Below are 23,738 nucleotides of genomic sequence, written 5' to 3' on the forward strand. Positions count from 1 at the left end.
ATTTGGTCGAAAGTGGAGGAAAATGTGCAGACTAAGAGGGTCTGGAGCCGATCCATCATGAGGTACAAGGGAAGGGCGTTCCTGTAATTTGTCCCACGAAGGACGCGGACGTCACGTGCTGTAAAATCGATATGAAGTATTGCCCCTTGTCCGACCTCCTTTACTTCATCTGATAAGCTGTTATTATAAGAATCGATGAAAATTCACTATCCCCGCTCGTAATTTGTTTTCCTTCCATCAATGATGAAAGGAAAATGAACACTCTGGGATATTTCAAGCCTAAGCCATGTGATTGTTCTAAATACAGAGTTGTACCAGTCCCACGGGCCATGTGAGGCATGCGGTATGTCCGTCAGTCGTGGGACGTGGCCCTCAGTCGTGAGGGACTTATGTTGCACTGCTCACACGCTTACAACATTGCACCCTTCGTGATGTGAATATCTCTAGTCTTTACACTCTACAGTCTAGTGAACAGTCGCAAATTATAACAATAAAACATACTGGTGAATAACGTGACTCCTAATCCTCTCGTTAGGGACACACACGGAAATTTTATAGATATCATGTTTTCAAGGCCAATTGCTAACATGAGTTCGGTCGGGCGGCCGGAAATGTGGTCGCTGTAGGACAGAATTTTTACTTTCGCCTCGACCGCGGGCGGTTCACCGCGGAGCGCCGATATCCGCATCGCTAAATTATTCATACGGCTTACCCGACTTCGGAACGGACGATAAAATTATGCGCCCGATGAACCTCTGAAGTTTAAACTTGAAAGTATTAACTATTAAGTGTTTGAGCTGCTCACTGATAAAAGCCTCGCTCGACCGATCACGGATAAAGATAGATGTCATAACAGCCGAGCCAATAGTTTAATCGCCGTTGTTTACCGGTCGACGCTTGGAGCGGTTGCGCCACGAAACAGTAATGTAATGTGGTAATCACTGTAAGATGCAGACGCAACGAGCTCCGCAATAGAAACAACAACTGCAGTCAATGAACCAAAACTAACAAGATTTCAGTGAGGATAAGGATGCAGGGCTCTATATTTCGAACACCCGAAATATTGTTAAAAACAAGTTTCATTTACACGAGTACAGCAGAGACTCGCACTTGGCATATCCATACTTCCATACCAATTTTATAAATGCGAAAGTGTGTCTGTGTGTCAGTTACTTCTTCACGCCCAATCAGCTGAACCTATTTTGATGAAATTTGGCATGGGGATACTTCAAGTCCTGGTAAAGGGCATAATTTGATTTTTGTTCCTGAAAAAATGTACGGTTCCCGCGCGATAAACGAGTTTTGTCGCAACGGAGTTGCCAACGTCATCTACTTCATTATAATTTCATATCAATTGTTGTGGGCGACGCTGTCCTGCCGGCTGCCGGCTGCCGCTCCTGCGCTTTCACCGCGGCGAACAATGTACGAGTGTCGAGTAATAAGCCGTCATTAGAAAGCGCGATTCCGGCATATGTAAATCCACCGATTATAATGATCTCCAGTCGCCGGCCGCGACTCGCGCACGCATAAACATATACTCTATCTAGAGCTGAGCTGCACGACAAACGAGCTGCTATCTAAAACTGCTCGGTACAAGAAAATACGAAAACGTTTCTTGGATAGTGAATGTCAAAGTTAAATTCTGAAGGACGTTTTCGTCTGGCTCGCCTTTGCGCACTTTAATTGGTGCAACAGGCGCCACTTGTCCGCCGAGACGGACTTCAATATACATAATATATCTAGCGTCCTAGACTGCTACGGAAACAAGCGGCGAACTTAAGCTATGGTATGGTACTAAAGAACTACTTTTCTATCAGACGATTTTCAGCACGCGACTCAATTACTAGACAGGAATCAAAACAAACCACTACATGGTCTAATAACTGATAACTGATAAGTGATAAGAGATAACCTTGTTTGGGCGCCGGTTACCGTTAAGCCGGTCGCCGGCACAGCTAGCCGATAAGATACGTACGACATGTTCACAACCGATTTACTGACATCGATTACGTACACCAAGGTAGGCGACATGTGGTCTGGGAACTCGGAAGCGAGTTGCAACTTGCAACTTGCAACACATAAACGAGATGTAACAAAACAAGCTGATGATACATTAGGGTGGGTACGGAGTTCACTGTGGAAGTGGCAGTGCTGGAACTTGGAAGAGCATTTTTTGTGAATTGTGCCTACACAATTCATCCGCCGCCGCTGGGGCGCTTGCCTACAAGCGCCCCAGCAGCGTCATGGATTTTCCTATAAGTATAAAAGTTTTAAGAAGTTACTCTTTTCGCATTGCTACTATCACTGTAAAGTGTAAACTCTACATAGAGAACCCACCCCACACACCGTAAAATATTATCACTTAGTTTTGTTACACCCTGTATATTGTATAACCACTTTGATTTTCAGTCTTCCTGGGTCAGCGGTCTTCGCAAAACGAGACGTAAAGTTTCAAATGTGTTTATCTAATATGTATATAAAATTCTCGTGTCGCGGTGTGCGTAATTCAACTTATCTGAAACGGCTCGACCGATTTTCGTGAATCTTAGCGAGCATATCGGTTAGGGTTGAGAATCGGACTTCATCTACTTTAATTATATTGATAAGTGCATTTGTTGAATAAATAATAGGTAATTATTACAACTCGAGACTGACGGCGACTATTGTTTGTGCGACGGGCTACGTAAACACCCCTTGAATAGTTGATTAAAAAGAGAAAACATCAGTACAAAATGGTCTCAAAACAACTGTTCAACAGATGTTTAATCTTTTGTGGTAAGACCGCTAGTGGTTTTATAAATGTGTATGAGTTGTGACTTGACGTCGTAATGATAAATGGGCGGTATTTCTTGCAACGCGAGAATTTAAACGCCTCCCATTACTCGGCTTTTCCACTATCGCCGTGGATCAAACGATTAATCTTTATTTTTACTTAATGTTAGCTAGCACATAGAGGCCGACCGTTAGAGACCTCGATATTCATATTCCATTATGATTTAAGTGCTGGATATTTAATTACATTTATAAAAGTACGCCTCGGTTTTACTGCGTCTCCACGTTGAGAGTTGACGATGGACACGCAAGCGATCATACACATAACACAACGTGTAGAGGTGCATTTTCGTCTATGATTGCCCATGGGACATCGTTCAATCGACAGCTTCGAATCATGTTGACAATCAACGGCAATGGCTATCCATCGTGGCTGAATTGGGCCTCAATCATAGCAGTAAGTCCGCTCATTTGTACAGTTGTAATATTATGTCCATCGTAATGTGTTGGTTGTCGCTTTTTGGTTACAAATAAAAATAATCCTCTCTAGCTCAGTCTCCAACCTGTAGGCACAGATGTGAAGTAACTTTAGAAGAGTTGACGAAACCCGTGAACTTTCCACACGGGTACCTAACTGCTGAAGTGACGCGGAGGTTTTCATTACTGCGGCAAAAAATAAAAGTACGCCTATTACGAGTACATGACGCGCAGTGTCGCATTACGTTATTAGTTATTACGAAATTACAATACTTACAAAAAGTTAGCTCAAATATTAATAGAGCAAATTCAGTTCCAAGTGCGATATTAACAGAATTTATTAAAAGAAATTGTTTACCTTACATGCAACTCATCTGATGTTGTGAGTGTCCATGGGAAACGGTAGTTGCTTTCTATCAGGATCCGTTAGCTAATTTTCTTCCTAATTTTTAAAAAAAGAAATGTTTTGCGTATAAGAGACAGTTCTCTACATTAAGGTTCTTATCGGCGTTTTTACAGCCGCCTCAACCCTTATAACCTTTGTGCCGGTTCCAGGTATATTTGACTACAGCAGATTTTATGTGGTGTTTAACTTTACGATTTATATTATTACTATACTCCTCTCGGATTTATTTTACATCAAAATGTACATAAAGTGATCCTTATGCCAAAGGTATAAAGTTCCTATAAGAGGTAAAATGTCTGACTATATTGCATAGTAACTATGTGTTCCCCAAAAATGTGTTCAACAATATATTTGTGTGTGACATCGGTGATAATTTTACAATTAACTTATTATAATATTATCATTACCTCACAATTAACCCACTAAATAAGTGTTTTGTAGCTGAAACATGCGTGTTATTTATAAAGTTAATATACCTAGGCGTTATGTTTACGTATTATAAGCATATACTTATTTAATACAAAAGGTGTGTCAAAATTTAAAATGTAATGGAACTTATCGTCTCGCCGGCGCGGGTTAGTTCCCAGATCGAAGGAAGGCATCATAAAACAATTTAAGACGCATTAGTGAATGAACTATGAAGTGAGTAACAATTTGAATTTTCTTTTTTTAGGGTTCCGTACCCAAAGGGTAAAAACGGGACCTTAATAATAAGACTTCGATGTCTGTCAGTCCGCCTGTCTGTCGCCAGGCTGTAACTCATGAACGGTAATAGCTAGAGCATAAAGTTAATATACGGAATAGACGAAACAAGGGCCTGAGCAAGAGAGATGTCATTATCAGTAACACACACACACAATCTTTTTTTGACGTCCAGTCGGCACGTGCCGCACGTTGACAATTTAATCTCATAGAAATCATGTTCAATCATGCTTGTACGTAGACGTATTTTTACACACAGATGAAACCAATTTCGGTTTCGTTTGACAGCTCGAGATTGAAAAAAAAAGGTATATTAACTTTATGAGCTAGAGAGATAAAATTTTCACATATTTTGTATATCTGTTGCCGCTATGACAAAAAATACAAAAAACAAAATAAATTAATTATTTAAGAGGGGCTCCCATACAACAAACGTAATTTTTTTTTCCTATTTTTTGCTCGATATAAATGATGGCAATAGATAGGCACTTGTAATATTCACAAAATACTCAATTTTATTTATACTTTAATAATTAATAATAAAATTTAAACAAATTAAATGATTAAGGGGGGTTCCCATACAAAAAACACATTTTTTTTCCTATAATAATGGTACGGAACCCTTCGTGCGCGAGCGAGTCCGACTCGCACTTGGCCGATTATGGGGTCGTTACGACCAGAAAATGATTTAAAGTAAAAAATGGATTTTATGTAGTTATAGACAGCCAGATGAGGAAATAAATAAGTTACAAGGTTTAATGAAATTATAAGGGAAAATTGAGTAATAGCCCTTGTGTGTAAAATGTTATCTATATATAATATATCTTATTGAAAGTATTGTTACCAATTTGGAATAAAACATTTTTCATTTGTTTCAACATCTCAACGACTAGTGCATTTCAGCTATACGCGTACCCTAGTTTATGACGTCTGAAGCTGTAGTTCGTCTAGAGTCTAGAGTCTAGACGTGCGTCGGCCCACGTCGGCCCCGGGCGAGAGACTCGCCGATACATGACGATAATCCCCTCTTTCATTTCGGGAATTTCATTCATATGACTTAGGGAGCAGCCGATTAAATTAATTAAGGGTTAAATGCAAGGAGATAGAAAGAAATGAAAAACAGTGTTAATTGATATGAAAAGCAATTACTGAACACTGAATTACAGTACACTGAGTACTGACTATGGCCATTACTACCGCAGAGAAATGACTTGTAAAATCTCCCAGACAAGACAATAAACAAGAAAGGGTCCTAATAGCAGTTGTGATCTAGTACATCGTTATGGGTATGGACATCCTCAACAGTTGTTTTTCAGCACAGTGTGTGTTATTTCAAAAGCCCAAGCCACACCCTAGAACCTTATTGTCCTGCTCGATTAACGAAACACAAGCTGTTATTTCACATCGGTTTCTGTCTCTCTTTCAACGTCCGCGCGAGCTGTCGCCACTCGCCGCAGCTCTATGAGAGGTCAGGCAAGGTCGACGCGGTCACTCACATCGGATAATTATACAATTACGCGAGTACTTTACATTTTATATCAGATTATAATTACAAAGTGAATATAAATATGTCGATATTTACAGTAATAATTCACACAGCAGCAGGAGGCTGCTGTTTTCGTTTCATTCGGACTCTACCTTGTAAGGTAGAGTCCGAATGAAACGGACACAGGTTTACATTTCGACTTATTTTCGTTTACGGAAATAAAATGGTTTCTAATGAATCCATGGCGTTTAATAAACTGTGAGTGTACATTGACCTGTGTACGGTCGCGTTGGACACGCGTCTGTTTGGCGCTGCCCTGTCATCGCCGCGACGGATGTTCATTTCTGCTGAATCTCGCCGGAAATGCGCCAATTTCCAGCTAACTGCCCGAGCGGTGCGAGAGGGTGTCCGGGGTGCGGGGCGCGGGGTGCGGAGGGTCAAAAGTGCTGAGTGCTGATGTAGATACAGTAGCTAGAGACAGTAACACTAGGTACCAGCACTGGCTCAGCGCTTTAAAGCCTCCCAAGTCCCATAATATAAGGGCGGCTCAGGATCGAACCGAGGCCGACTTGACGGGCCCGGCCAGCGATCGGTCCGACGCGAACGATCGGCCTGACAGTATACGAAGACACCAGTAACATCAAAAATGTTTCAATCGAGCCCAGCATCTGGCGCTCGCTCCTGTATCCTCCTAAATCAGCACTCATTTGCGAATAAATACTGACAGTAGAAAGCCAGGACGAATTGACCGTAACTGGTAAGTCGGTAATGGCCGGCGCTGATGGCGCGGCACACGCGAGCCGGCGCCGAGTGCCGACACCTCGGTCGGTCGGTCAAACACATTACACACTTCCAAGAACTGGAGAGGTCAATTTGCCGCGAATCATAGCAATTATTGTGGCGCTCGCGGAGATAAACAGTGCATTAAAGTGCAAAAACTGCACAAAGAGCCGTGAATCATTTTCGGGAAATTGGACCTTGCTGTTAATTAATCGGATGATGAATAATTTCTCATTGTTCCTTCGGCGATATATTAATATGTGTTTTCTTTGTTGTTGATTAACGAGTAGTTGCATTTTGTATCCTTCCTGTCTCATTTTAAAAGCTGTAAAAAGGATGAGGTGCAGGATATGTAAAGTTTAATAAAAATAAAGTTGAATTATTGCACTGCCTAAAATGTCAGAATAAAGTTTTACTTATAACAATTTATTTGGCAACACTATTTATAATGTCTTCCAGCGAAAGACAGTCCAGCAGTCTGGCAGTCTGGCAGCTCGTCACATCATAAAGTCGCGGGGCTCGTCGTAAACTTGGCTGCGAATAAGTCCAAAACGTTCGGAGCTAAGTTTAGATTTCCTGCCGGCCCTGCCGCTGCAGACTCGCCGGCGGCGACTATTTATACGCCGGGCGCCGGGCGCATCATCACTTGACAAATTGCTTCAGCAGAGTTCAGCTATTCCGATGTTGAATATTATATAATAATATGCTCCTTAGTCCTTTCTGACTCTCGTAAGCCTTTAGTGCATAACCTGGCTGACTAGCTTAAGAGCAGGAAACCTCATCGGCACAACATTTCAAAGGGTGTAAGCTTGCTCCATTGAAAGCTTATGAAATAAAGATATGGATCTGCTTTCTAATCCATACTAATATTACACATGCGAAAGTGTGTCTGTCAAGAATCCTTTCGAGCCAAGTCGCTAAGCCGATCTTGCCGTTCGGTATGGAGATACTTTGAGTCCCGGCCCTCCGGAAATGACATGGAATACATTTTGTCCTGGAAAATGTAGAGTTCTCGCACGATAAACTTTAGGCACGACGAATTTGCGGTTGTCATCTAGTCGAAGGTATCATAAAACATGACTGTTGTGCGGTTACATATATTATGATGATATTGTACAGTTTTTGTATATCGGAACTGTTCAAGCTTCCCTCTCTATTATAATAATTGTATCTATTATTGTTGTGACTTAACAATAACAGATTTCGATCGGCAAAAAACGCTGCGGTTCTCACAAGTCACAAGTCCAGTTTCCGCAGTATTTACAACGCCGACTGTTCTCAGCTGAGGTGCCCTTGGCGGTGCGACTGTTCCTCGGTAGTCAGTAGAGTACACATTTACACAATAGGTACACATTGTGGGATCGAAAATTATGCATCATATCAACGACATTTCGTAAGAATCATATTTTACAGCATGACAGCAAGCAGACCAGACCGAACAAAGAATTGGGCTGTTGCCTTAAATAATAAGTAGTATTTTAAAAAGATAAAACCGACTTCCTTTTAAATTCCCTATCTTAAAAACTACTGAACCGATTTTAATTAAACTTGCAGTGTTCCCTAAGTTAAACAATACCTAGTACAACAAAAAAAAAAAGAATTACTGAAATCGGACTTGTAGTTCCGGAGATATGCGAACACAAACATAAAACATACATGTACATTCTTACACTTTTGAAATTTGGCACATTTGTTCAGACGCTGATATAGACTGAAATACACGAAAACTGGGCAATTCTGGAAATATTACTTACATACGGGTCGAATTGATAACCTTCTGTTTTTGAAGTCGGTTAAATAGTCAGATTACTGTACAATGTAATATCACAATTCACTAACGACTACACATGCCGGTTATTTTCGGCATGAAGCCTGTTCAATGAATATTGACCGATTTGGCGATAGATATTCATATTGTTATCAGTTATCACTAATCAGTACATACCTACTACATCTTATATATAAAATTCTCGTGTCACAATGTTAGGCCGCGTACTCCTCCGAAACGGCTTTACTGATTTTAAACAAATTTTATATGCATGTTCAGTGGGTCTGAGAATCGGCTACTGGGTACTTTATATGATAAGTGCATTTGTTGAATAAATAATAGTAAATTATTACAACTCGAGACTGACGGCGACCATTGTTTGTGCGACGGGATAGCGATGGACGTTGCCATGGTGACATACTTATTTAATCACTTCACACGCAAAGAAACGTTTGCCGGGACAGCTAGTAATATAATAATATTATTAATTATTATGTTTATGAATCAAAGATAATGAATCCGCGACAATTTGAACTGATTGCAGATCTCATTGTAAGTTATTTAGTAAGTAATAATAATAAATATGTATAATCCGTCATAAGCGTGACTGAACGAGATAACTGTAACAATAGGCTTTCCGATTGCACTCTACGTATACGTAGGAATCCTTAAGCCATAAGTTGAGACAAGGTTTAGGATTGTACAGAGTTAGGCCACGTTGCGCGTTGAAGAGCTCTTAATCCGTACCGTACTTTATATTATAAATGCGAATGTGCCTGTCTGTTACCTCTTTACGCCTGAACCGCTGAACCGATTTTGATGAAATTCGGTACGGATACTTTGATTCTTCTGAAAGAATATAGGATACTTTCCAGAATTTCCAGAAAAAATGTGCGGTTCCCGCGCGACAAATGAATTATTGCGTAACAGAGTAATGATCAATATATTTATTATGCAGTTTTATTAAATGAACTGTTATATTTACTTAACGTGTCCAGAATTCCAGACCACATCGCCGCATAAAAGCGGTTATGTCAACTTGTATTCGGGTTAACTCGCTCGTTATCTAGGCTTTCTCTGTTTAATACTGAGTACCTACTCACGTACGGTTTTACTCGTTCGAGCAATCGCGTAGAGTAAACCCCTCGGCTTGGGCTTTCGTCCACACATTCAGCATTAATCTATCGAATGACGCGCGCCGTTCAGGTTATCACCGAAACGTTCGAGCCAAAAGATGACTGTTTGACGAGCTAAGGAGGCGGTGGCGACATTTAGCAAGTCTTACAATTCGTTCACACGCCTGAGTAAAGCTCGATGGCTCGCGTCGAGTAAGTTCGATGGAAATTAGATTTATTTAATTCCATCGAGCCGGCTCGGTCGCTCGGTGGACGGTGCGAGCCTTCGAGTTGGGAGTTTTGCGGTCCGCACGATCATTTTTAGGGTTCCGTACCCAAAGGGTAAAAAAAATCAAAATAAAATTATTAATATTTATTTTTTGCTCTATATCAATAATCGCAACAGGTAGGTACTTGAATTTTTCACACAATCCTTAGTTTTATGTGTACCTACTTTAATATTTAATAATAATATTAATATAAAATAAAACATAAGAGGGGCTCCCATACAAAAAACACAAAATTTGGCCAATTTTTTTCTATAATGGTACGGAACCTTTCGTGCGCGAGTCCGACTCGTACTTGTCTGAATATTACTGGATTTCGAGTAAAACTTATCTGACACACGCAAAATCTCCTGATACACGAGGACTGCGATATTGTTTAATCAGGCTCATCCAATTTTAAATTGGCGGTGGAATTAAGGTGTTAAAAGACCATCGACACAATCTTGGATGACGTGATATCAGAGTGAATTATAAAAATACTTGAATGATTACTACTATTTGTGCCTGGCCGCCTGGCGGTCGCTATAGTCATTACCGAGGGGAAGTGATCGTGCCATTTGAGGTCTCCGGTGATATTTAGCTGTCCTTAGCATAACATTGCCGATGCAAATTGCTTCTGATATTAATGCATTGAAATAGAAGCTCGGCTAATTGTGCCCAAAAAAAAACATCTACAGCCGAACACAGAACCTCCTGTTTTTGGAAGTCGGTTAAGAAGGCTTGACATAACGCTGAGGGAACCGATACTTGAGACTCCCGCTAAAGTAGGAATTTCAAAGCTTGGGAACTCTTGTGCTGCATGATTCCACGGGCGGTAATGGCCAACCTGACCCTGGTGTATGATCGGGCGGAAGATCAACCGCTCTTATTCCATTAAAAAAAGAGTAGGCATGATTTACTGCCTAATGCCATTAGACTCGCTCAATTGAGCCTAACAGCGTTAATTCGGGTTTGGGGCGCTAACCCGTATGTGTGTTAATGTCTGCACATTAAGACAATAATTCACCATTCATCGCGGCCCGCTTAGATCACTCGTCAGTCGTCACCTGTTAGGCTGTTACTGGCGACACGACGTCCCGCCTGCTAATTAATCACGAGATAATGCCTGCTATTGATCAAACCAGGTCTAAGATCAATTCTTTTCTCGAAGAAGCGTCGTCTTTGATCAGCTTAATATAATATCACAATTTACAGAACGTAAAGATGTCTACTTAATCTTTCTTTGACCTACATCCGACAATATTTGCTGCAGAATGCCGCTGCCCGCTGCCCGCTAGTCGCTACACAACGGAACAGCGGAGGAAAAACTGGCTCGTGCCAGTGAGCCACATAGCCGCCTTATAGGGCCTTGTCGAGTGCTTTATAAGGCGAGACTCGAGAGATGTTTTCATATTAGCACCCAGATTATATTTTAATGGAACACTAGTGCTGCTTCATTTCTTGCTCGATATAGTACGTTACTTATTAAACAGAAAAATAGAATTATTGTAGTAAACTTCAGTCCATTGAGATATAAGTAGTAAGTACTACAATGCTTATGACAAACTTTTTGTACGTTGGTTTGACATCTCATGAGAATACCATTTGCATTTTGTAATTTCGTAGGGATTGAACTGGATCAAACGAGGAACGAAGCCTTAATGTTGCGTAAAGTAATAACTAATAAGATTAGAGGACAGCGGGGCTAAAATGGTCATATTTAGCAATTCCTCTCAATCAATTCAGCGAATGAATTGTCAAAACTGTCAAACTGACAAATGTCAAATCAGTACAAAAATACAGAAATGAATTGCAAAAAGAGTTGCATTTTGTGATAATAGAAAAATGAATCATATGATTCATATCATGATTCTTCAAAGCGACCATTTTAGCCCCGCTGATCTTCACCCTACACGCACTATACGGTATACGTATACCCCGTCGGAGTACTATTATATATTCTGTGAGCCCGTTTCTTATGTTACTACAGGATTAACAGGTTCTGTACAACTGCAATACTATACTTATCAGACCGGTTCACCTATTCGCGTCTATAGTACTAATGTACTATGACAACATAAATTAAATAACAGTTGTTGTAGAATTAGCATAATGAGTTAACGACAAGCGGATGTTTGGACGGTGCAGCGCGCACCGGACGAGGGGCGCAGCAGCCCCGGCAGGTCACAAGCCACGTGTTGTGACTTGTGACAACACTTCATATCATCAGATTCGTGATCTGATCCATCACCATCTGGTCCAGACCACTCCATCAGTCTCGGCGAGACCGCAGAAGCTGGCAGATTTTAGGGACAAAATAACAGGTTTTGTTTGTCAATCCGATACTATTTACGGACGCTTTGCACCATGATTACCAGACAACGGGCGACGTTTGCTCAACCACTGAGCCACAGCGGCCGTCGAAAGAAACCCTGACCACGCTAAGAATGGTGGCCAAGATAATAGTGATCTTACGAGCGCCACAGAACGACATCCAAGCACACGACCTGACGTAATCACGATTTGCATGCATTATACATTTAGATATAATTTAAGAATATTTCCATACAAACAATAAAATATTTTCTCATGAAGGTGATGTCAGCCGCTAACAGTGTTAAAGTTCGTTCCTCCCCCGGAGATTTTCGCGTTACGGTAAGCGGACTGATTAGGTGCTAAATGTTTTATTGAAAAAAATTACATTTTCTAAATATGATCCCATCAAAAACATTTTCATGTAAAAATGTTGCCAAGATGAGAACATAATAATATTATAGTTCGTCGTGTCAAAAAGTAGTGAGATCTCATGTAGAGCCAAGTTTCTAACTTTACATACTCAGCCCTTAATCTAAAAACCTTAATTTTACACTAAAGCGCGGAAAAATATTTGATAATAATATTATAATGTGTCAGCCGCACGAGGAGAATCCAAAAACTCTACACATTAGTTAAAATCGGTGGCCTGGCCATTTATCATTAGTTACGGTATATTATTAAGTTGAAAGCCCTGACGAATAATAAAATGGCCAAGCCACCGATTTTAACTAATGTGTAATGTGTAGTTAAGATTTAAATTTAAAAAACAGGTATAATATTTGAAAAACAAATAAAAGAGCCTCTGGCTACTTGTATAACTATTATGTTTTACAAGTTTATTGCTTTCAGCTACGAATAATAAAAACTAACTTTCAGCTATTCCGTAGCAATCAGGCGCGGTCGCAGCCTGAAATTGAGGGGGGTCACTCACTAGTCACTACACTAATATAATATTTTGTTTTTATCTGCGCCCTCAGACGGTTCTGGGTCGCAAGAGCTTCGGCTCGGAGGGAAGATGTGAAGCGGCTCGCTTGGTGTGCGGCTCGCTTGGTGTGGACCCGCCTATTGGAGTACGACCGAGGAGAGCCAGCGGCCGGTGTAGGACTATTGCAGGGAATGGAATTAAAATGATACCTGGCTATGGGGATAAGGTGCAGGTGGACTGGGTAACTGGGACTATGGAAGGACTATGGCGTCTGCCGATACATCGTGTCTTTGTGCTCAACTGAGCGGCTCGGGCTGTTCGAGCGAGGCAACCTTGCTGAGTACGCCTGTCCGCCTCGCCCTCGGCGACCATGCCTCTGCCGCGGCTGCTCGCATGCCGCGCGCGGCGGGCCTCGGCCGCGGCGGTTCGTTTACACATTACATCAAGATTAAAAGTGTGTAACGGGCCTCTACGTGTTGGCTTCGGCCCCACGCATGCCATGCCACCAAGGTCCGGGATTTAATTGCCCGTGAGCAAGGAGTGCTCTACACAAACATAATAATAATACTCCCCTCACCGGCTACGGTGACCAGTTTTATTGAAACCAGGCCTGTTACGCAGGAGTAGTTTTATAGTGCCCAAGAGTGTGTGCAGTGCAGTGCAGCACTCTCTATTCCTTTCACTCTCATAACCCAGTGGGACGGAAGGGCGACACGACTGGCGAGAGATCAGGCGCAGCCGCGCAGGACCGACTTTTTACATACCCATCCGACGCGACGCATGCACATGGATCATCTTACTTGTCAGACAATCAGGGTATACCGTATATAATATAGTGCATAATATTACTTTGCTACAACAATGAATTAAAGTGGACTGACAGTTCATAACGTTAACAAGCATAATTTAGTAATTACTAATTAACTACACAGTTTAGCACGCAGAAAGTGCACGATGGTCGATGGACGGTTAACGAATTACTAATTACAGACGGACCGGTCAACGAACTCGTAATATTCAACTTTGATAGAAAAACTTCATTATAAGCATTTCATTAAATTCAGAAATTATATTTTCACATTAATTAATTCTAGACGTAGAGATATTTTCAGACAAACAGCAAAACTGGTAGGTACTAGCAGCTTGTACCTACACCTAGTACCTACCGTCATATCCCTGGTTGTGAGCACAAAACAAAAAGTTATTTTACCCCTTCCAACTTTATATCATCTTCTACATCCTCTTGTAATAATGAAAACATCTCATCCCCATTCTCCAATGTTGTAGACGTTATGGTTAAAATCATAGACTTAATATATACTGTCGTATAGACCACCTGACAACTCGAAAATGCGTGACCATTTTCGATCTGGCAATGTGTGCGTGTGCTAGTGATGTATATTTTACTATCGATAGTATAGTATTTTGCTATCGATAGTTTAGTCCGTTAGCATTATAGGTTTATGGTTAAAATATATTTCGGGCTTGTCAAACTTAAAATGACGCGCCCCTCCCTCGTATTCACAGTACAAAATTTCTCATTTATAAAATATATTAACTAGCTATTTGAACGAGCTTTACTCGGTATTCGATAAAACACGAATAAAATGACATTTTCTAAAAATTATTCCTAGCTAGATCGATTTATCGCCCCGATTTATCGATATACTAAATTTCATGAAAATCGTTGGGCCAATTCCGAGATTCCAATTATAGCCCTACAATGGACTAGCGAGCCCTCTCGCCACTCATTAACGATGCAGCTGGTACCATGGAGGAATAGGACCACAACCTGTCTACCCCCTACAAATTACAATCTGTCCAATATTATCGCCTATTGGTGGACGTCGTAAAACAGATGTTATTATTTAATTTGGTAACCCGTCTAGTTTGGTAACAAGTATTAGTTGTAGACTGTAGTAGAATATCACAGACACAGTCTCACAGACTAGTAGTGATACAATCATTTAGATGCTAGACTCTACAGACAGAAAATAGGTATAGTTTTCCAATCTCGCATTGTGTTTAAAATTTAAATGTGCTAGAAGCAGTAGAGTGGTCATCGCTCACCAGTAAGCCTAGCATGACTAACGCAGGAATGCAAATAATAGATTATACTGTCTTACATCTAAATTTAGGGGTAAAATGATTTTCTATATAAAATATGTCTTACCTAGAAAGAAATCTTGTCTGTGGCAGTCATGCTAATTGCTATACAATAATATGCAGTACTCACCATCTTAGCGAGCATGGCGTCCATCTGGGGCTGGTGGGCGGCGGCGAGCAGGTGTCTGATCCGGGCGGCGTTGGCGACGCACTGCGCCATGCAGCGCTGCAGCGCGGCGGCCTGGCGCAGCAGCCCCGCGGCGAGCGGCGCGCCGTCGGCGGCACTCCGCAGCACCGTCTCCAACACGCGCGCGTGCTGCGACACGTACTCCAGGCAGCGCCGCAGCTCCGCCGCCTCGCGCTGCTGCCGCTCTGTACACGATCACTAATGTTCAGGGTCTGCTCCTACCATAGAGAACTGACGAGCCGCTCGAGGCGCCAACTCCCAGTGACCAAATATGACCCATACAACTCTTATAATTTTTTCCTTACACATATATTTAAACTAATAATTAGGTAGCAATGATAAAATTTTGTATGTAATTTTGGCCTTCTTGTACATATTTATATTCAACAGAGAGAACATCCCCGTTGTCTAATTTTTTTCCAAAGTTTATCTTATTTTGTCTCTTAAAACAATCTATGAGTCCTACTTCACAACAACCCAAATTGCTTAGAGCTGCAAAAAATTTAAAGTGAATAATGGCAAAATATTTAATATTGTTTTTTAGATTAAGTATATAGTTTTACCATTTTCACAAACCTTAAAAATAGGCCCGGTGCGAGTTATACTCGCGCACGAAGGGTTCCGTACTACTACAGAGCAAAAACATTATTATAGGTTAAAAATTGTGTTTTTCGTAATTTTATTATTAATTATTATAAATAAGTACAAATACCACTGAGTGTTTTGTGAACATTTCAAGTGCCTATGTGTTGCCATTATTTATATCGAGCAAAAAATAGGCAAAAACATGTTTGTTGTATGGCAGCCCCCCTTAAATATTTAATTTATTTTGTTTTTAGTATTTATTATTATAGCGGCAACAGATATTATACACAATCTGAGAAAAATTCAGTAGTCTAGCTATAGCGATTCTTGAGTTACAGCCTGGAGACATACAGACGGACAGACATCAAAGTCTTAGTAATCGGGTCCATTTTTTACCCTTTGGGTACGGAACCCTGAAACACCAACACATATCATACATCCAGTGCTACCCTTTGATATTTTAAGTACTGATTATCAAGTGACCTAGAAATGCTAAAATGTGTCCCAAATATTAGTTCTCTTCAATAAAATGTGATAATAAAGATTGGGAACTTCCCAATCTTTATTATCACAATTCACACATTCCCAATGGGAAGTGATAATGCTTTAGGTAGAAATAAATTTTAATTTGAATGAAGAACAATAATTATATTGTGTAACATTAATTTCCATTATGATAATTACAAATATTACAACTATACCACAATTTTTTTTCTCAGGAGTTTATTAATCTAAAGGGATTTATGTACAAAAACCAGCCAAGTGCGAGTTGGACTCGCCCATGAAGGGTTCCACAGCAGCAATAAGGTTTATTTTTATGATGAAATTAAAAGGATTTCGATTTATTTTTATATTTCAGTTGATTTAATGTAAGTTAAATTAAGATATACATACTATTTATGACATATAAAAAAAATACTGGCTAGATCTCGTTCAAACCAATTTTCGTTGGTAGTTTTTATAGTAATGTACATCATATATTTTTTTTTACAATTATCATGCCCCTACTTTAGAAGTTAGAGGGACACACACACACACACACATTTTACCACTTTGGAAGAATCTCCCTCGCAAAATATTTAAGTTAGAAAAAAATGATATAAGAAACCTCAATAATATGATTTTTGAAGACCTATCCATAGATACCTCACACGCATAGGTTAGATGAAAAAAAAAATTTTTTGTTTCAGTTGTACTTATGGGGACCCTTAAAATTTTTAATAATTTTTCCATTTTTGTATCAAAATCTTAATGCGGTTCACAGACTACATCTACTTACCAAGTTTCAATAGTATAGCTCTTATAGTTTCGGAGAAAAGTGTCTGTGACATACAGACGGACAGACAGACAGACACAGACATGACGAATCTATAGGGGTTTTAACAATATTCTAGTTAAAATCTAAACGGATGCCAAGTACTGAAGTGTAATAATATTGTATTTTTACACCTTGTATTATGTATTATCAGGTAGTAATTAAAATTAACCCACACTTATCATTTAGAATACTTTAGTTAGAGTACCTACTTCCTACTTAATCATTCAAATAATGTTTGGACTACTAGTGTTGAAGTGTGTTGAAATATAAACGAATAATTTACTTGTAGGGTAAGTATTTGAATTTAACCAAGGAAGTTTGGTTATGTTTACAATAATCTACTTACCGTGAAAATCGTAAATTTTTTGGGTCCTTCTCTGGTATTTCTCTTCCTGAAGTTCTCTGTCAGCCTGAGCCTGCTTTTCCCGGGCTTCGAGGACTTCCAAAAACGAAGAAAATAGGGATTTTCTTTCGTTTGTACTTGTAACGGTTTCTTGCATTTTTATAGTTTAAAAATGTAATTAGAGTCGTAATGTTATTATAGGATACAGAAAAAATTGTGCTTATTTATGTTAACTTTACTAAATATAATGTTTTACTCATAAAATGAAGTAAACCCCGAAAATAAAATTGTTTCGAAACAAAAAAATTTGAAACCACACAACCTCTCACGACAACAAACAGAAAACTACTAACTTTTTTATTAATCAACAATGACTCTGAAGACTGAATGTGCTCGAATCCTGAACTGAATACTGACAAGTGACATTAGGATTTAGGCCCATTTTTTATTTATTTGGATAAAATATACAATTAATTACTAATACAGGTATTTAATATTAATTTAAATTTAAGTATTTGTGATTACTTCTTTACTTTATTGTAACAAACGTGGTTAAAAATTAAAATATATTTTTAAATTTTTTAAGCCGGCAACTCACAACAGGGCCATGATTGTTGAAATTTGAAGCATTTCTGTCAATCATCATCCGGCTGTGAGCTGTCAAATTCACTAATGCAAACGGAGTTTTCTACAAGTTTTTTGTTAAATTGTTTCTAAACTCAAGTTTCATACAAAAAAAGAATGGCTCGTGAAAGCAGCGCCGGTTTTGATAGGCATATCACGATCTTCTCTCCGGAGGGCCGGCTCTACCAAGTCGGTAAGTCGCAGACAAAAGTTAGCCACATCTAGCTTTACCTTTTTGCTTTAACTTTTAAGCCCCACGCAAATATGAAAAGAGAATTTGGGACAAATGAAGTCATCATGAGTAGCATAGAGAGCAAATACATACAGTACCTACTGTATGTAGCCCTATCTTTTTTAATTACTTTGCATTACAGATACAGTATATGCCCAGTGTCTAAACACTAAAGTCTGTGCCGATTGTTTACAGAGTATGCGTTAAAAGCGATAAACCAGGGTGGTTTGACATCGGTGGCGTTGCGCGGGGCTGAAGCGTCGGTGGTGGCTGCCCAGCGCAAGGTCCCCGACCGTCTGTTAGACCCCACCTCCGTCACACACCTGTTCAGCCTCACTGACCGCATCGGCTGCGTTATGACTGGCATGACAGGTAAATTATAATGCATTTATTTAGTTTTCGATTATTTCATTTTTTGAGCTCTAAAATTTGGAAGCAATAATAAATGTTTGTAGTCCATCCTGTGGTACTTTGAACTCTGTTTTCAAAAAGTGTATTTTGATTACTACTATAATATTGTTAACGTTTAGGTCACTAGTTTGCTAACATAAATTGGTTGATAAACATATTTTCTCTTGGTATTTCCATTTGATGTTTTGTAGAGATGTGATCTGATCATGACTTGGTCGACTAGTTGGTTGCACAGAAGCCGACTAATCGGCCGACTAGTCGGCTAAGTCGATTTTGGGTGTTTCCGTAACCCTTTGTTTATTGAATAAACGTTTATTTATTTATTTATTTTATTTACTGCTGATTTGTGGGTTAGTCGCAAACACAGCCTGCGAACTTGTGGGATCGCGTTTTGGTTCACTTCATGATATATTAACGATCAATAATAATCATTCATATATTAATGATGAAATGGATGATGTTAAATACCTATTATTCTGACATTATTCTAAATTTATTTTAATTGTAATAAAACATTAACATAATATATAGGACATTATTCGTATAATATTCATTAATTGGACAAAATTATTTTAAGAAATACAGTTAATTATCTATATAATATCTATCTATTTCAATTAATAAAATTCAATGACATGGGAAAATTATAATTAGTAATTACAATGACAATATTTGCACACTGTGTTAATAGTAGAATATGTCTGAACTCATTAAAATGTAATCATCTACTGTACCATATTCTTAGCAAATAAATAAATTTTGATTTGATTTATAATAAAAAGCCGGAATAGTCGGCGCTTTTTGCCGACTATTCGCCGACTACAAAAATGGCCGGATAGTCGGCTTTACTGACTAGTCGGCACATCTCTAATGTTTTGTAATTTGAATATGATGTTTCAGCGGACAGCAAGTCTCAGGTTCAACGTGCGAGGTATGAGGCTGCCAACTGGAAGTACAAGTACGGCACTGACATCCCTGTGCACATCCTCTGCCGCCGCATCGCTGACATCTCGCAGGTGTACACGCAGAATGCTGAGATGCGCCCTCTTGGATGCAGTTAGTATATTTAGAGTAATAATGATTCAAAATTAAATTGTATACCAGTGTTTCCCAAACTTGTCAGGACCGCGACCCATCTACAAGAAAGTTTAAAGGTCGCGGCCCACCTTGTGTCATGAAGACATAAAAGCAGCGGTATGTTGCTGCCGCAGCATTTACCCGTTAATTTTTTATTATTGTACACCATCATAATATCATCATCGTCAGCCTTACTTATTAGTTATTACAATTACGTTTGCGTTCGAATGCCCCGCCCCCGTCACCCCCCGCACGCACCCACGACGACGAACGAAAGAGTAAAATGATAATCAAACGAGTACGACAATCGTCCTAATAGGCTATTGACCTAATTTTTTTCTTCATGCTAATCGCTTCTTAATCATTCATTTTCACAAAAAAAAATATTTTTTTAATATTTTACACAGTAGAAACCCATAAAAATGTAGATTAAAAAATATGCCCTATAAATGGCGCCGAAAGCACTGTCCGCCATAGTGTGACGTCATACGTTTTGTAATTTTAGACTCTCTTTATTGAACATAATATTTATGTACAAATAAACTTACATATAACGAGCGCGATAAATAAAAGATATTAAATGACGAGCATGATGACGTCACATCCTAATCGGAAGTACCGCAAAAGCGTTTTCGTCAGTACAAATCCTATTTTCATAAAATCATATTTTCAAATCGACTTTATTTATCAATCATAAGCTTTTATTTGATGATAAGGGTGAAATACGAATTCCTAGGCCAAGTTCTACTAGTAATATGCATTTGTTCAATGAAATTGAATATAGGTCAAGGAGCCTATTCAGGGCCCACCCAAAATCTACCCGCGACCCACCACTCACCAGTGGGTCGCGACCCACACTTTGGGAAATACTGTTGTGTACTGTAATAATTGTAAGAATTTCATATATTACTAGCTGTTGCCCGCGACTTCGTCCGCGTGGACTTCAGTTTATAGCACGCGATGTCAACAAAATTGGTGTCAAAAGCTTTTATAAAAAAACCCTGGTACCCCTTAAATCAATACAGCTGTGCAGTGTGCACACAATAAGTATTTCATTTTTTTATATTAAACTTTATATTTTATGCCAAATTTTAAAGCTTATTTAGCCCTCCAATTACACAACTTTACCCATAAACTATTTATCATTGATAGATTTAAGGTTACGTCACTGCACAGATAAAGTACTGAGTTATTTAATACCGTAGAATAGATATAACAATCGAAAAAAATCGAAACTTAAATGTAAGATGATACCACGTCTTATAGGAAGACTTGAGCAAGCGTCAGCGCGATGTAGAAGACGCACGGCGCCATCTATTATGAATTGTTGGAACTAACTTAATTTGAACAAATTTACGCATTTTCACCCCCTTACAACCCTTTTTCCAGTAAAAAAGTAGCCTATGTCCTTTCTCAGGCTTTAGACTATCTGTATACAAAAATTCATTACAATCGGTTCGGTAGTTTTGGCGTTTGGCGTGAAAGCGAGACTGACAGACAGACAGACAGACAGAGTTACTTTTGGCGTTTGGCGTGAAAGCGAGACTGGCAGACAGACAGAGATACTTTCGCATTTATAATATTAGTATAGATTATGTGCACACTGCACAGCTGTTTTTGGGTATTTTGATTAATTAAGGGCCGCGCTACACCGGAATGGCAGCGGCGAGGCGAGCACTTTCAGCGCTGCCATTCCGGTGTAGCGCGGCCCTAAGAGGGGTACCAGTTACCAGGGTTTTAAAAAGTTTTTAAATTTGACACAAATTTTGTTGACACCGCGCGCTATAAACTAAAGTCCACGCGGACGAAGTCGCGGGCAACAGCTAGTTATGAATAAAAACAATATTATATAGTAAAGTAGGTATGATTAGTTCTGTTACAATAATAAAGTAAAAAATAAAACGCCATCTGTTTTCATATATGAGAATTAAAATGTTGATTGCATTGATATATTTTCTGGATGGAATATAGGTCAACACGGTACACTCGAACTCCTTTATTTTAGAGCGCCTTCTGCTGTCAACTTGTCACATATATTAGAAATGCAGTAGGAGTTCTATAAGATAAGATAGATTGATTATTATTATACCAAGTGATTATATTATTAAACATAATATTCTAACGTATTAAAAACTATAAACAAAAACATACTAACTAATAAGTATGATTAGTTCTATGTTACAATAAAGTAAAAAATAAAACGCCATCTGTTGAATTGTATTAGAACTAAAATGTTCATTGCATCGATATATTTCTGGATTTTTTTATAATATTATACACAAATTAATACATTTAAGATTTTTGAAATATTATTTTAATACACATCCAAGACCCAGGAACATTGAAAACTTTTTGTTCCGCCTGCGGGACTCGAACCCAGGACCCCCGGGATGAGCGCTGGCCACGCGCAATGCGAATTCATTTTCATCGATATTTTCATGGAAATAAGATATTTTCCCACATCAAAATGTAGCCTATGTCCTTTCTCAGACTCTAGAATAACTGTGTACAAAATTTCATTGCAATCGGTTCAGTAGTTTTGGCGTGAAAGCGAGACAGACAGACAGAGATACTTTCGCATTTATAATATTAGTATGGATTAATTTATCACTTAAGTACCAGAAAGGTAGTTGTAATTTTACTTATGTTTGTTATTCTTCAACAATCTTTTACCATTTTAATGCTATATTAGCGGCTTACACAATTTGACATTAAAATATTTCCAGGCATGATGTTGATCGCCTATGATGATGAAAGTGGCCCCTGCGTATACAAGACAGACCCGTCGGGTTACTACTGCTCGTACAAGGCAGTGGCTGCGGGCTCCAAGGCCACAGATGCCAACGCTTATCTAGAGAAGAAACTCAAGAAGCGCTCCGACCTATCCACCGACGACGCCATCCAGCTGGCCGTCGCCTGTCTCTCGCAGGTCCTCTCTGTTGACTTCAAATCTTCAGAGGTTGAGGTTGGAGTGGTCAGTAAGGACGACCCACAGTTTAGGTTGGTATATTCATATTCCTTTAATACACAAGTTATTCTAATGTTTTCTAGTAGCACTAGCCAACATGACATTTTTGCTTCAAAAGTAACATATTATTTTTATTTATGTTACATAAATAAAAAATTTCTTTGTATGTTTCTACACAACAAATATTAAACAACATTGTTTTTTTTTTTCAGAGTGTTATCAGAGAGTGAAATTGACAGACATCTTACTGCTATTGCTGAGAAGGATTAAGAGAGTGAATTATTATTACTATGTATCATTTTAATAAAGAAACATTTATAAAATGTACTACTCGTTTTATATTAAACCACATTTTGTAAAGAATGTAAAAGTTGCATTTTTTATTAATATAAAACCTACGAATAATAAAAACTATACAAAACAATAAAAAATTATAACCGTACATATTAATTGTACACATCAAAAGATACACTTCACAATTTAAAACTAGAGAGGTGTCAAGGGACACCCGGAATCCGGATGCACTAACCTCTGTACGGTGTCATAAATCACACCGTAGCATTTTTCACTTCACTATACATTTTACCGTCAGTACGCGTTTATAATCAGTAAGCACCGCGCGTGCTCCCTAGCACCTTTATATATCAAAATCTTATGTGGGATAATTAATAAAATCTTATGTTCAGGAACACATTTGGTTTCATTAGCCAAACCCCCACAATTTACAAGTATGCTGGACTTATGATACCCACCTGCTTTTTGAGCCTATTTGAAGCGGAATCAGCGCCCCCAATGCGGGGGCAGAGAACTAAATCTGACGTAACTTGCAAATGGCTGCATAATCGCTATTGGTTGTAGAAACTAGTATTAGTTC

General features: G+C 39.0%; 2 protein-coding genes across 2 annotated transcripts in view; one reads left to right on the forward strand and one right to left on the reverse strand.

Moving 5' to 3' along the window:
• LOC121739471 overlaps positions 1 to 17,896 on the reverse strand; it is a 31,504-nt gene extending 13,608 nt beyond the window's left edge. The window contains exons 1-2 of the mRNA XM_042131955.1: positions 17,556 to 17,896; positions 15,250 to 15,491 (exon numbers count right to left, since the gene is read on the reverse strand). Of these exons, the coding sequence (XP_041987889.1) occupies positions 15,250 to 15,491; positions 17,556 to 17,709 (396 nt within the window). The 5' untranslated portion in view covers positions 17,710 to 17,896. The remainder of the gene's footprint in view (positions 1 to 15,249; positions 15,492 to 17,555) is intronic.
• A 292-nt stretch (positions 17,897 to 18,188) lies between these two features.
• Positions 18,189 to 23,191, forward strand: LOC121739228 (proteasome subunit alpha type-6-like). Its single transcript, XM_042131579.1, has 5 exons — positions 18,189 to 18,369; positions 18,604 to 18,780; positions 19,720 to 19,875; positions 22,623 to 22,896; positions 23,077 to 23,191. The coding sequence occupies exons 1-5, from the start codon at positions 18,294 to 18,296 to the stop codon at positions 23,132 to 23,134; spliced, it is 741 nt and encodes a 246-aa protein (XP_041987513.1). The 5' UTR covers positions 18,189 to 18,293; the 3' UTR covers positions 23,135 to 23,191.
• Positions 23,192 to 23,738: the final 547 nt, after the last annotated feature.

This window comes from Aricia agestis, chromosome Z, assembly GCF_905147365.1.
Source record: "Aricia agestis chromosome Z, ilAriAges1.1, whole genome shotgun sequence".
Lineage (NCBI taxonomy): Eukaryota > Metazoa > Arthropoda > Insecta > Lepidoptera > Lycaenidae > Aricia > Aricia agestis.

Bases quoted from the DNA above. Each gene is read 5' to 3' on its own strand.
- LOC121739228 (XM_042131579.1), top strand. From the start codon at position 18,294: ATGGCTCGTGAAAGCAGCGCCGGTTTTGATAGGCATATCACGATCTTC. The intron at 18,370-18,603 runs GTAAGTCGCAGA...GATTGTTTACAG, and splicing joins GGGCCGGCTCTACCAAGTCG to AGTATGCGTTAAAAGCGATA. The intron at 18,781-19,719 runs GTAAATTATAAT...ATGATGTTTCAG, and splicing joins CGTTATGACTGGCATGACAG to CGGACAGCAAGTCTCAGGTT.